Raw genomic sequence first — 13,884 nt, forward strand, 5'->3', positions numbered from 1 at the left:
TATTATTTTACTCCGCAAGTATTCCACATAGCTGAACAGCCACCTTCATTTATCTGAGTAGGGCCAGACTCTCGTCACTACGGAAACACCTTCATACTTGGAAAATATTTTGCAAAGAAACAAGGTGGGTTCATTTACAGAACTGCTCTTCTAAGATGCGCATAGGTAGACTGTATTTCCTACCACAAACAGATCAATAGGGAATGAAAACAAGTGGAAATTGTAGTTTGTTTTTATTTCTGAAAAGACTTGAGCTCTTCAGAAAGGAAACCTAATGTTTATGTATCCCTTTGCTCACTAGTTGCTATAGGACAGAAGATGGCTGCAAAGTCATCATTGCAGAGATTCTTTGAAGTAAAGCTCACCATTACATCTGAGCCCTCAAATGTAGTTATTAGACAGTATGAAAGAGTAGTAAAAAGGAATTGCTTACTGCAATCAAAGCCTTGGAAATGTGGACAGGACTATGCTTTGCACGGTATCTTCATTACCTCCTTTGTGAGGTAATGACTGTTACTACCTCCTGAAAAAGAAAACAATACATCAAAAACCAAAAATGCATCACAAACACAAAACAAAACAAATAACCTCCATAAACTTAAGAACCAGACAAGATCTATTAACACATAATGACATCTTGCACAACCCTGCAAGAAGTGCAGTGTTCTGCCTAATCATAATTTGACCTATTCAGGCAACCGAGCAATAAATAAATAAATAAATGGAATATTATAAGGCAGATGGTTCATTCTCTGAACTGCCTCACCCTCTCATTTGGATTCAGTGTTAGTATGTTTTTCCCCTAATAGCTATGAATATTTGATTTAAGAACAACTCTGCACATTACAGGTGCTTTTAGCTGATTTGTCCAATTATCTCAGTAGTTTCAATGAGGCATCACATATATTTTATCAGTTTTCATTAACATCTGCAAGAGTTCACAAACAAATTAAAGATAATGGTCATTTAGGGCTGATCCTTTTTACCTGATTAGCTTTTTGAAAGAAAACTCAGTGCCTTGGACAACATGCTGTGAGAAAGCATCCACAAAAACATCATCCAAGCATTAAATAGCACTTCACTACCACGCGGGATAGCAGTAGGTAATAAATAACATGAGAACTTTTAATCTCTGCACAGAGAAACAGGAATTACAGTCAAGGCTGAACTTTTATTATGACTAAACAGTACAGAGCAGTGTAAAATAACTAGGAAGGCCAAAGCTTAGAATTTATGAGATGGAGGAAAAAAAGAAAGATGTAAGTCTAGGAAAGAGAAAACACAAATCTAAGAATTAAAAGAGACCACCAGGCCTTCCAAGTTAAAAAGAATTCATTATCCTATTATAGAAGTTCAGTAGTTTCGTACCTTCTTATTTCTGCCCAAGTAACTGCAAGCATTGAATGCACAGCTGACCATCAGGACAACATTAGCAAGAATACTTGAATACATTGCCAGTAGTTCAGTACAAATCAGTTCTTGTTTGAGGCTATTTTTGTCTCTAACTCGGTGGATGCTTAGCCTAGTGCTATTTAAATAAAGATCAGTTAGGCTGTCACATTGTTCCTGGAGTGCACAAGCATGGATTGTATTTGAAACCCCCATTTTCCCAGGCAGAGCTGTGCACGCCAAGTTTAGATGCTAATGTATTCAAACTAGCTTTAAGAAAGTGCAAAACAGCAGTTTTCTTGTAATCTCAGCAGCACAGAAAATGCATACTTTCAGATAGCTTTTATTTTACCCATACACAGCTTGCCAGTACACAGCACATCACTGCCAGAAAGCAGTACAACTTACTGCATTTTTAGATGGCTAGAGAGAAAAGAAATTGCCAACAAAAGGGAATAGTGAAACAGTTTTAGGATCGACAGATTTCCACTTCCTAACACCCCCCCCGCCTCCCCCAGCATATAAAGCAAGGAGAACAATGTTAATTTTAGAATTTTTGGTTGCAGTTGTTTTAGATTCGTATAAACATAAGTTATAAAAAGTACAGGGCATAGAAACAGTTTACAAATAAGTTAAATTTCCAGTTATCTTACTATTCACATTAGAAAAATATACATTTTATATAGCCAGTCTTTCCCAGAAGAAAGACTATGTAGTATTCTAATTTATGGCTCCAATTCACTTTGTGAGAGCAGAACATCTTCGCTTTGGCCATCTGCTTCCATTGCCAGTAGTGCTTCCACAGTTTCCAAAGGTATCCCATCAGGTGTGCGAATGTGCATTGTAGTACCGTCAGAATCAGTTACAATAACAATACCTTCTGCCTGAGACAAAACAGCAGCATCAGGATGAGACAAAATAAGCCCATCAGAAGTCTGAATAAAAATCTGTTCGTGTCCCTGAGTAAAAAAGTCATGGCTCTCATCAGTAATCTCAAAAGCTACAGTTTGGTCAGTAACTGCATTTTCCAGCTCGTGTTGTTCCTCTGTCCCACAAGAAAATTCATTCACATTATTATAAGCGCAGTCATGGTTCACACCAGCAGACAGGGAGGCTTCCTGGACAGGATTCTGGTGCAACTCAGCCTGAGCACCGCGTGGATGGTTTATTGGCACATGTGTTGAAAAAGCTTTTTCCATTTCCTGCATCTCAGCCACACCAGCATCATGACATTGTTCAGATTGTCCTTTCACAGCAAAATTCTGGTTCTCTTCTTGTGGTGTCTGGCATTTTTGATTGAGACCATTTTCTTCACTCATTGCCAAGTTAGTGCTCTGAATGCCCACTGCATGTTCTGACACAGAGTTGCAGGGTTCAGGAGCTGAAAGTCCACCTGCTGTGTTTTGACTCACCAAGTGTGCTTCAGCTAATTCTGGTGAACTACCTGCTTCTACAGGCAATACAATTTCAGTGTGTAGCAAAGATGTGTCAGCTGAAATAGCTGGTCCCTGCCCGTCCACAGGTTGGGAATACTCTATCCTCAGTTCCACAGTCTGAGAGAAGGTACCTGAATTTTCAGCGTCGATTCTAACTTCTGAATCAACAAGTAAATTACATTCCTCCTCTGCAGGTAATATGCTTCCAGCTGTGCAGCAAGTGACACGTCTGTCTTCTGAAAGCAGGATTTCTCTGTTTAATGGATTAAGACCTGAAAAGTTGAAAGAAATAGTGTTTTGTTGGGTAGTCGAATACTGAATGTCCAAAACATTATTTTTTCCAGTGATAATTCTGGAGGAAATGCTAGGCTAGTCTGCTTTCCTCTCTAATTAGCAAGCCTGAAGCATGCTCTATAGAGCTTCAGAGCACTTTGGAGTGAGGGGGTCAGCATAACAATACTCAAGGTGCTTTCTGGATAGTGAAACATTATCGTGTATTTCAATACAAAAGGACCTTACATTAGAAGTAGCATTTTTTTTTCCTGTTAATCTTGAAAACAACCTGGGCTGAAAGTCAAGATTTATCTTTTTTCCCCACCTGGCATACAGCCAGTAACATCAAGCCATAAAGAATGTGGCACAGGGTTGTCAGTTGCTCATCCTCATTAACATTAATAAACTGACAGAACCTTTGAAACTTGATAAAAATTCTGACAAGTCGAGCTTATTGAAGATTCAGAGAAGTCAAATTACTGTGTGGCTAATGAGCTGTGTTAGCAGATCCAGGACCACGTTCAGCCTGAGACAGAAAGGGTAAAACAACAGGAATTTAGTTCGTTTTGCCACTTGTATGACTTGAACAGTAACTGCTAAAATGCAGGAGCTTGAGCTATCAGTTTTTATAACTGAAGATGAAAAGGAACAAAGGTAATTTTTGTTATGGAAGATGCCGTTGCCCAAGAAAACAAACCTAACAACTCTAAAAAGACCATTTAACTTTTTGTACTGTAAACTAACCGAAGCCTACCAGCCTATGCAAGTGAAACAGAATTCTCTTAAAACAAAAAGCAACAACCTAACCCACAACCTCAAAGCTGTACAATAAGAAGAGATAAGCACTGTCATGCAGAGAGCCTTTCAGAGAAAGAAAATTAAACCGAGGGTGTGAAGTGGAACAAGGAAGTAACAATACAAAAACAAAGCAACCACTAACAAAGACAGGCAAAGAGCAAAAGAAAATTAGCTCAATAGCAACATCAAAACATAAGTACAAAGCAAAGAGCAGACAAAGCAAGCCATACACATTTTACTAGAGATGGGTAAGGGCTGGAATCCTTCAGGACAGTAATCACAATGCCACTGAATAGTGAAACACTTTCAGATTAAAGACCAGCAGAGTTTGGGGAGATTACAGGTGGTAACAGTCTCTAACAATCTTTTTTCTCTAACCCACTGCTAGCCTGCCAACCTGAGGAGCCAGAGGAATAAAGAAAGAAGGGAGAAAAATAAGGACATAAACCCAAAGACCATCACACAGAATATTGTCTTAGTGCCAGTCATTAGCTCCTGCACCTCCCCTGGGATAAAGGATAACCTCCAGTTCTTCCCCTCCCCCAGGATCTGCAAAGCTCAGATGGTTTCACCCCTGCAGTCCACTGTGACAGCAGGAAGGACATACACACTGCTTCCTCTCCCACTGCTCTCCCACTGCTCACATAAAGGCTGTGTGAGGGACAGCGCAGACAGGAAGCACATGGTAGAAGAAAGTACTATTTTCCCATTACTGCATTAGTATCCAAGAGCAGATTATTGTACTGTTAGAACTGAGCTACTGCTGTGGTGTGCATCATTCTTAACTTCCCCTCTTGTCAGTAAGGACTTTCCAGTGAAAAAAACTGCTTTTGAAGAACCTGGGAAGCAAGCTGAGAAATGAAACCTTAGGACAAAAACCACCGTAGCTTGAAGAACAAAGATTTGTTCAGCTCCTCCGTGAACACAACAGAATTGGAAAACATGAAGAGGTTACCATCTTTTTCAAAGAGTGTACATAAATTTCCACTCTTTTCTTTCACTTCATCTTGACTGGAATAAGCATTATTCACATTCTCCATTACGTCTTCTAACTTGGTCCTTTTGGCTGATGGCAACAGTTCCTCCCCTGAGCTCTGTCAATACAAGAGATAATTAACTGGCTGCCACCATAACAGCTAACAATACTGGAAAAGAAAACAATCTAGCTAGGCACTTCACAGCAGTACTATCCTTGAAAACAAGATTCGGCATTGAAGCGAGAACTTTCTGAGCAGGAAGGATTTAAACACGGTTCTCACACTTTGCCAAACTACCACTGATAGATTTTGATATTTGGTAGAAAGAAACCACCCTAGCATTAAACATCAAAGCTTCTCTCCAGGCTTTGTGATTAGCTATGTATGTATATATATATACCTGCCATAAACTCTCTCCAACTTCAGTAAACGGCTGTGAGCAACTTGTCCAGCATTGTTGGCTTAATGAAGAACACATCAGCTCAAATCTAACCACAGGCAGAAAATGGAGAAGTACTAATCTGATTTGTCCGCCACCAGAAACAACTCTAGATTAATTAGAACAGTTGAGGGAAAGGACCATAGAGATGACTTTCAAGAAAATGAATGAAGCACACCCTGCTCCGGGTTTCAAGAAACCAAATCTGGCAAACTGACTTGTTAGAAAGAAAGCAACTATTTTCATACACCTCTACCAACTAATTATTAGTGCAAACCCTTCCCCAATGCCCACGTCCACTATAGGTAAGCTCTTTATGGTAAGAAAAGTTATAGAATCTGAGGATCCTTCTTACCATGAGGCCCATTTACTGCCACTTCAACAGGACTCTTTTCTGTATCATATTACACGTAAACCCTTGAGATTCTGTCTCAAGTATTACAGAGCAATAACCCAAAGTACATCTTTAACCTGCCAGTTCACATGCACTGCTGTGACACCACACAAGAATATTTACAAACCCTGAATACCACGAAAGCCTCACTTTAATACAAGTCAGATAATATTAGAATGATTTCTAAATACTTCTCTATTTCAACAAGCTTTAATTTGTTCTGGTTCCATTTTTAGTTTTCACAAAAGCATTCCATACCTCAGCTAACCGTTTTTGTCCCAGTGTCTCCACAGGCGCTTGCTCACTAACCATTTTAATTACGTGCTGTGAACAAGAGTCTACACCTTGCATCTTTTGTTGGCCAGCCGTTATTTCTGTAATTCCAAGCGATTCAGCAACCTGTCAAAGCAGTCACAGGACAAAATAAGTGAAAGTCTCTCCAATCTCAATAAATTTCTTACTATAACTAGAAGTACAGAACTTCCACCAGAGAACTCAATGAAGTATTTAGCCTCCTATGTTTTCTACTAACGTGCAGATTAATAGAATATTTGAAAGTGAATATTAACAGGTAAACTCAACAGAATTACAAGTACACTGGTTACATATAGAATCCAGGAATAGTTACTAAGATTGGAGCTTAACAAAGAGCACTGTAGAGACTCTTCATTACATAAAAAACAAACATTTAAGTCTTCCTATTTAAAAGGATCTGTTAGAAACTTAAAGGTAGTTTCCAAATTCTGTTTTCATCCAACAGTAGGTATTCTACTGTACAACCTCTCTGGGCTCTTATCTCTTCAAGAGCGTATTCTATATTAAGAAGGCACTTTGAAATTGAAGAAAAGCAGGAATCAGGTTCCATTTTGGGACTGACAGCCTTTTTACTCAGTGCAGCTTCATTTCTCTGAACAGAAACATCAGTGGTAATCAGCTACAAAACAGCCACATGAGCAGGCAGTAACTCTAGGAAGTTCTTCTGTACATATAGTGAATGTCATGAAAAACAAGAAAAAACATCAACTGCTACTAACAGCCCACAGAGGCCTTCATAACTTAACCTGGGATTATTGTAAGAACCAGCATCCTCTCTCTTCCTCTTCTACTCTGAGTTTTCCAGTGTGTTTCCCTCTCACTGTGGTTGCAAGTTCAGTTCAGACAAGCCCTAATGAGCACATCATTATAAATTTTGTTGGTGGCAATAAGGAAAATAGTGTTTTTGCTACTGCAAACAGAGAAGGGAAAACAAAAATGTTACGTACAAAGATCTGTTTTATTCCAATCAGGAGGAATACAGACTAAATAAAGGATTAACAGATCCGCATTAACACAAAAAAATCTTTCTAGACACAACTGCATATACAGTGAGTCTGCAGTTACTGAAATAATGGTTTGTAATTTCTGAAGTTTATTCTCTACATTTTATATTTGCTGTATGACCGAACTGCACAGAAGCATTCAGTTTGTCCTCATTTTGCAATGAAACCACGGTCTTTAAATCAAGGTTGCTTGTTTTAAATACAGTCCTTTTCCTCCTAACTAAATATCACAGTATACTTCTAATGTTGAACACACCCTGCAGTAACGTGCAGCTTCATGGTGCTCTAAATGCACACAGGTATGAGAAATCAGCACTGCTAGAACTGATGTTTTCTTTTTTGTTCTAGTTATATCTGTATTGCCACATACTAGAACTGTAGTTTTATTATGGATTACTTTTCCTCTTTGCTTGGTTTTTGTACTTTATAAACAATACAACTTCTGCTCATCAGAAAACATGTTTTGTTCAGGTATCTTTACCAAGATTTAAAAAAAAAAAAAAAAAAAAAAAAGTATCAGAGAAAATATTAAAAAAATCTAAAAAGAGACCAAAAAATCCCAGTTCCAAGCCGAGCATTTTGTTACCTTAGCATCTTTTATTTCAATATGCTGCTGGCAGCTCAGAAAATCAGAATTACTGAGGTAATCATAAGCCATTTTCTTTACCATATTATGCAACTCTTCAAATTCTCTATACACATCAGGGAAGCAAGCTTTGGCTGGACAACCTTTTTCAACCTGGAATTGAGAGAAGAAATGTGTTGTTTCTCCTGCATATTTCAAATAACATGAAAGAAAAATGTTTTGTTTTGTTCAGTGTTTAAAAATACTTTCAGTCAAATTAAGACTAAGGAATTTTCAGAAACGCCACTGAACCAAGCAGCAGAGTTAGACTCTAATAAGACCTATCAACATTTTGCCTGTGTAGAACTGAAGTGATATCTAGAACCTATATCTATATTCTGCACAATTCTAATTCAGAAGAACTAGATACATTACTCATGGAATCTTTTTGCATATATTAATGAAAGTCTCCCTAAAATAATACATGTCTTTACATTAAAAAAGATGAAATAATGATCTCACCTTCATCAACAGGAATTCATACACTGTAACAAGCTCTGTAAGACGTGGGAGAGCCAGCTCCATCAAGTCTTCATTATCACATTGTTGTATTAGCTGTCAAAAGCCATAATGAGTTTATTAGAGCAAAGTAGCCTACAGAGGTTAATGCAGCCCTCATTCAGAACGTAATAGTGCTGCTTTGCTGTAGGTACCTTACACTACAGTGACTTCTTTCTCTGTTTCAAATAGACAACACACAGCAGGCTCTCAGTCCTATAAAAAACGCAAGCTAGCAGTAAGTTTGCCTCTTGGAAAAAGGCTGGAGGGAAGGATATACGTACTGTATGATTGAGAGCTTAGAGAACAGAAGCAAACTTCAAAGAGAAATACCTCAAAACAATTACTACCCATGTTTACAGACAACACTCAGTCCCAAAAATGTTGGGAACTCAGAAAAAGAACAACATGAATAGACTTAGTAACCATAAAGGAAATAAAGTCTACAGCAACATAGAGGAAACAAACAAAAAATCCTGTGAGCTGTGTGGATTTTAATCCTTGTTCTGTCTTCTCCCAGGAGCTCATGAGGTAGGGAGGGCTGGTGATGTTTAGAAACATTGCCGAACTTCAGTTGAGTTTCTTTCTTTTTATTATACTAAAGGTGATGCACAACAGTAGCCAGCAACTTCTTCAAAAGAAATTCTTCAGAAGAAAAGCAAGACATCTACATGTCAAAAGGCTCTTCCCACAGTGTTCCCATTTTCCCTTTTAGTCCCCCTAAAAGCCATCATTAATATTTTCTTCTTAGAAAATGCCTTAGGCTTTCATCAATAAACAGGAACACCTATCCATCCTTCTGAATACGAATCTTTGCAGTGATTCAAAAACTAAAACCAAAACAACTGAGGAAAAAAAAGACACTTATGAAATAATTGCAGAGGAAAACCATACCTCTTTTAACCTAGCTTTTCTTCTGAATACACTGCGTTCTGTTGACACACTACTAAGGGACTTTGAAGGGGACTGACCAGGTCTGCTAAGCCTTCCAGAACACCTGGATCTTCCTCTCATCCTTGGTCGACCGCGGCTCTTTGTTCGTCTGGGTCTTCCAGGTCCTTTTGCTGTTATGGGCCCCCGGTGTCCTGAACTGCTTTCGTTCTGTTGTTCTGCCAACAGGTTTCTGCTTTCTGCAGACTTACTAGTCTTAATTAAAAGAAAAATAAGAGTATTTTTTTCATCATTTTAAACAGTGCTTTAAGTACAGCATAATTTTATAATGACAGTCTGGGCAAAAAAATAAACAGGATATTAAACAAACACAAGGCTGAATACAAGCCTAACTTTAAAGGTCTTGTTTGTTTTCCTCTATCTATCCATGTACCAGCTTTGCTAAACCTGATATTCTTTCTAAAAAACCTTTGCTTGACCAAGAACATTGTTTAAAGCAGTGAGTTACAGTACAAACTTGGATAATTGCTGGTGTCCAACTAAAGGTTTCAGGTACTACAGCAATCTAGCAGTCAGTAATTGTACTGAGATCGTCTGAAGTGAATTCCCATCATCGTGCATAAAATGAATGTTGCACAGGGAAACAAATACGTAATAATACAGGCAGCTGAGATCAGTATTCTGTGCTTCTCTCTTTTCCCACATACGTCAGAATAGCGTAGGGGATGAGGGTTCTATTTGCTGCATTGGCACTTTGACCTGCAAATTTTCTCGTTTCTGACAACTTCTGTTTTACCAATAAAAGTAAAAAGTGGGATGCTGCTCTATCTAAAAGATTTTCTTTCCCTACACAACAACTGCATCAGCTCTTGCTACACCCTGATACCTAAGTATCAGGAGAGAGGAGGTAACATCACCTGGAAGAGAAACTTTGAGTTGGCCAGCTTAAAACATCACAGAAAAAAATGCAGCTGAAGTAGCTTCCAGCTCAGAGAGTCAAGATGAAAGCACTCAGTTTGCACAGGTAAGCTAAGCCTCACTTTCAAAATCTGCTCTAGGAAGAGCCGCAGTTCGCTCTGATTCCAAATAAGCTTCACCACAGAACATCCTCATTTCAGCAACAGAAATTGATAAAGCACTTGATGCCTTGCTGTTTGTCATGCAAAAGGCACTAACAACGTTAGCATTCTTCTCTGACTGGAGAAAAGGCTATTTATGCAGACCTGAAGACCATACGTTAGAAATGCAGTAACAAACAAACATTCGGGAATGTTTCATGTGCCCCTGCAGGAACACCAGTCCTGGTGCAGCTGAAAAAAACCTGAGCTGTGGTCTCTTATGAGCACTTTAATGGGCAGTGTATCTAAATCTGCACACTAGTGGGTATTGCTGAGCAGGACAGGACTCCTGTGCTTAACTAACAAGATGTACAAGTGAATTCACGTGCATTTAAATTTCTATCTTCAGTCTTAAAGATACGCTGTTGTCAGTAGGGACTCATATAAATGAGTACAGCATGCAGCTATAAAACTGCCCTTCTGTCTTGTACAAAACCAACAGCTGTAACACACCTTACCTGTTCAACCAGTGAGCCGGCAGTTTCTTCCAAAGTGGTAGGTAGTGCATTTTCATTGTTTAAAGTGGCAGCAATTGAATTCAGATGCACCGGACTCGTAATTTCCTCTCCTATTCCACAGAGATTGTCCACAAACATACTTCCATTAGGTTTATTTAAGGGTGTTTTTTGAGGTACAGACTCCAGCTGTCCATGACCGGGATTAAGTTTATAGTGTCTTGCTAATCCTCCTTTTCCTATGTAGGATTTTTCACAAGTCTGACACTTGAACATTTTGGGTTTCAGATTATAATTTGAACAATTGAACAACGCATCCTTTCCCTTCACCTTTCCTTCTTCATCATCTTCTACGCTCAGCTCAGAGTAGTCATCAGAATCAGACTGATGACCGTCAGCCAAATCCTCCATTTTAATGAATTTATAATCTTTAGCCTTGTACTTCGGAGGGCGTGAAATCCGTCCAGAACGAGTTTTCACTTTCAAAGACTTTTTTAGCTTGTCGTCTTTTTGTTTCTTTTCAAGGCATGGCATCAGAGCGTTTGTTGAGCTGGCTGCAGTATTTGAAGACCTCGCAGGTGATACTGTGGCACGCGCAGTTTTCTGTCCGTTTAGCACCTTACTTGTGGGAATCTTGTTCACAGGCACCGATCCATGAGATGGCAAAGGTTTCTGCATAAGCAACTGAATTGGAGACTCAGAAGAACTATGCAGGAAAAGCTGCTGCTGCCGCTCAGGTCCTGTAACAGGCTGTATCTTAATTATCTGGGGATTAATAATGCCGAGTCCTGGCACGCTCGAATTTCTACCAACCGACTGACTCAGCATTACAGTTTTGGACTGGACTGGTGCCGAGGATGGCACCGGCCTTTCTGTTTCCTTCATCTGTCCTGGCTGAACTTGAACACAAATGGCTTCCAGCTGCTTTTGTGGAAAAAAGGAAGAGCTGAGATTACACAAATAATGCATCTGTTAGATGAACATAGCGCTTACCAATATGATACGTATATACCTTTAAAGCAAGGTATAAAGAAATGAGTGCACATCATTCCATTTCCATTTCAATGCATCAAAACACTGACTTAATGTCAAAGCACAGATTCTCTTCCTTCAAGCTATGACTTTCCTGCACGTTTAGCAACCTAACTGCTGTCAACTAAAGCATGTAAAGTCCTCTCCCAGGTTACACTGCAGCACTGTTTCCTGCAAGCAGGCCAGTTCTGGGACAGCAGTACTGCCATCACCAGGGCACATTTATAGCCTTCATCGAACCATGTGCAGGAGAACTGCAGCCTCTAACATGATGCAGGCTGAATGCCAGACCCAGAACACACAGCAGTAAGTGCTCTGTTCAAGAAAACTTTGAGATGATGAATGGTACCACATGCTCCACGCTTCCTCTTATCCCTTCCTATTCTCCCTTCTTCCAAGTTCCTGCCTTAGCTTTGCCCAATCCCTCCCTGACTCCTGCCCCCCAGGGATGCAGGCAGCCACCTGCCTTACCCAAGGGTCAAAAATGATTCAAGTTGGAGAGTCTCTTAAGACCACGCCGTCCAACCCCAGCCCAGCCCCTCCACGCCCACTGACCACGTCCATCAGTGCCACCTCTCCATGGTTCCCGGACACCTCCAAGGGCGGTGACTCCCCCACCTCCCCGCGCAGTCTGTGCGGCCGCATTTCCACGCTCCCTAAGGCATTCTTCCCTCTGGCAGCCCGAACCTCCCGCCCCAGAGCGCGGCCGTTCTCCGAGCCCTACCTGCGGCGGGAGGAGGCGGGCGGGCGGCAGGGCCGTGCCGCGCTGCAGGGCCACGCGCTGGGCGACGCTCCGCAGCTGCTGGGCCGCGTTCTGCACGACGGCTGCCGGCGGCGGGGGGAGCTCGGGGCCGCCGTCCCGGAGCGGCGGCGTCGATTCCCGCAGCTCTCGGGCCCCGCTCACCCTCTCGATCACCCTCCGCAGCTCCGCGGGGCCCAGAGGCGTGGCGGCGTGGCGGGACGGCGAAGGCGGCTGCTCCTCCGCGCTCGGCCCCGCGCCCTCCGCCTGCACGTAGAGGACGGTGTCGCCTTCCAGAGCGGCCGAGCTCCGAGCCAGCTCCTCCGGCACCGCCCGCGGCTCCACCGGGGACGGAAAGCTGCCGCTTGCCGCCGCGCCGAGGGCCGCCCCGCAGGCGGCTCCGGGGGGCTCGCCCTCAGCCGGGGGAGGAGGGCGCGGCGGCGCCTGGGTGCCCCCCTCCTCAGGAGCCGCCATCTTGGCAGGCGGCAGCGGGCGGCAGCCGCATCGCCCCCCCGGGAGGCTGTCGGAGGCGCGGGGCGCAGTCAGGGCATCGGCGGCGCGCAGGACAATGGCGCCCCGGGGCGGGACCTCACAGTACCGACGGCGGCCTCGAGGGGGCAAAAAGCTTCCGAGGCTCTTCCAGAGCGTGACCCGCGAGGGACACCTGCGGGCGGCAGACAGCCAACGATGTACGAAGATAAACCACGACAGCGTGAGGTGGGGGGGGGAGAAGCGCGCACGCTCCGTTGGATGGTAGTCGCAGTTTCGGAGTGGGATAAAAAAAAAAATAGGAGAAGAAAAGGCAAAAATCAGCCACTGGCCCGTACGGGGATCGAACCCGCGACCTTGGCGTTATTAGCACCACGCTCTAACCAACTGAGCTAACCGGCCCGGCGGTGAACGCCGCTCCTACCTTGGCCCTCAAAGCGATTTAGCTGCAGCCTCCTAAGTACACACCACAATTCGTGCTGGCTGCGTATGAAGAATTCGTCCTAGCCGAGAGCAAGGGAGAGAGAAGCGCAGAGACCCGGGTGCCACTTCACAGATTCACGCCCCTAGGAAACGTGGGAAACACCCGGGGGGCTCAGCGCCCGCAGCTCCTTTCAGCAGCAATCCCATTGCTTTCTATTTCAGGAGCATCCCTTCGGCGTTTACCAGAACACCTACGCTGGGGGACGTGACCAGAGAACGGAGCGCGGGCGCTGGGCTTGGTACGACCCCGGTAGGAGCCGGACGCCCTCAGCGCAGCCATTCCCACCCGCTGCGAGCCAGCGGCGCGCACAGCCTGAAACGGGCTGCGAGCTGCAACCTGCGGTGGCAGGAGGGAGCCGCTGGGGACAGGCAGCCATTGAAGATAGATAGATGCTAAGGTGCGGCAGAGCCTAGCACAAAACTACAGGGGCGGCATTCGGTGTCAGGGAACGCCTCTCAGCTAGAAGCGAGAGCTGACAGACTGCTCACAGAATGCCGGGTATGGTGAAACCCACCGCACGGCACCTTA

The 13,884-nt window shown here is 43.0% G+C and overlaps 1 protein-coding gene and 1 non-coding gene across 5 annotated transcripts; both read right to left on the reverse strand.

Moving 5' to 3' along the window:
- Window positions 1-1,030: 1,030 nt before the first annotated feature.
- Window positions 1,031-13,135, reverse strand: ZNF839 (zinc finger protein 839). Of its 4 annotated transcripts, none has more exons than XM_072339392.1 (8): window positions 12,369-13,135; window positions 10,616-11,536; window positions 9,043-9,294; window positions 8,113-8,205; window positions 7,693-7,764; window positions 5,965-6,105; window positions 4,852-4,990; window positions 1,031-3,097 (listed from the first exon to the last, which is right to left on the reverse strand). In XM_072339392.1, exons 1-8 carry the CDS (start codon window positions 12,855-12,857, stop codon window positions 2,115-2,117), a joined length of 3,090 nt encoding a protein of 1,029 aa, XP_072195493.1. In that variant the 5' UTR covers window positions 12,858-13,135; the 3' UTR covers window positions 1,031-2,114. The 4 variants fall into 4 exon arrangements, with proteins under 4 accessions (XP_072195493.1, XP_072195492.1, XP_072195491.1 ...); XM_072339391.1 differs by having other exon boundaries at window positions 1,032-3,097; window positions 7,612-7,764; window positions 10,616-11,533; XM_072339390.1 differs by having other exon boundaries at window positions 1,032-3,097; window positions 7,612-7,764.
- A 65-nt stretch (window positions 13,136-13,200) lies between these two features.
- On the reverse strand, window positions 13,201-13,274 carry TRNAI-AAU (transfer RNA isoleucine (anticodon AAU)). Its single transcript has one exon. It is a non-coding gene; the product is annotated as a tRNA-Ile (tRNA).
- Window positions 13,275-13,884: the final 610 nt, after the last annotated feature.

Source organism: Excalfactoria chinensis, chromosome 5 (assembly GCF_039878825.1).
Source record: "Excalfactoria chinensis isolate bCotChi1 chromosome 5, bCotChi1.hap2, whole genome shotgun sequence".
Classification (NCBI taxonomy): domain Eukaryota; kingdom Metazoa; phylum Chordata; class Aves; order Galliformes; family Phasianidae; genus Excalfactoria; species Excalfactoria chinensis.

What these genes read in the sequence shown, in the direction of transcription:
- ZNF839 (XM_072339390.1), bottom strand. Translation starts at nt 12,857, where the DNA reads ATGGCGGCTCCTGAGGAGGGGGGCACCCAGGCGCCGCCGCGCCCTCCT. An exon ending in CCGGCTCACTGGTTGAACAG is followed by an intron (nt 9,295 to 10,615) that starts GTAAGGTGTGTT and finishes CTTTTAATTAAG; the next exon opens with ACTAGTAAGTCTGCAGAAAG. An exon ending in GAAAAGCTAGGTTAAAAGAG is followed by an intron (nt 8,206 to 9,042) that starts GTATGGTTTTCC and finishes GGCTTTTGACAG; the next exon opens with CTAATACAACAATGTGATAA.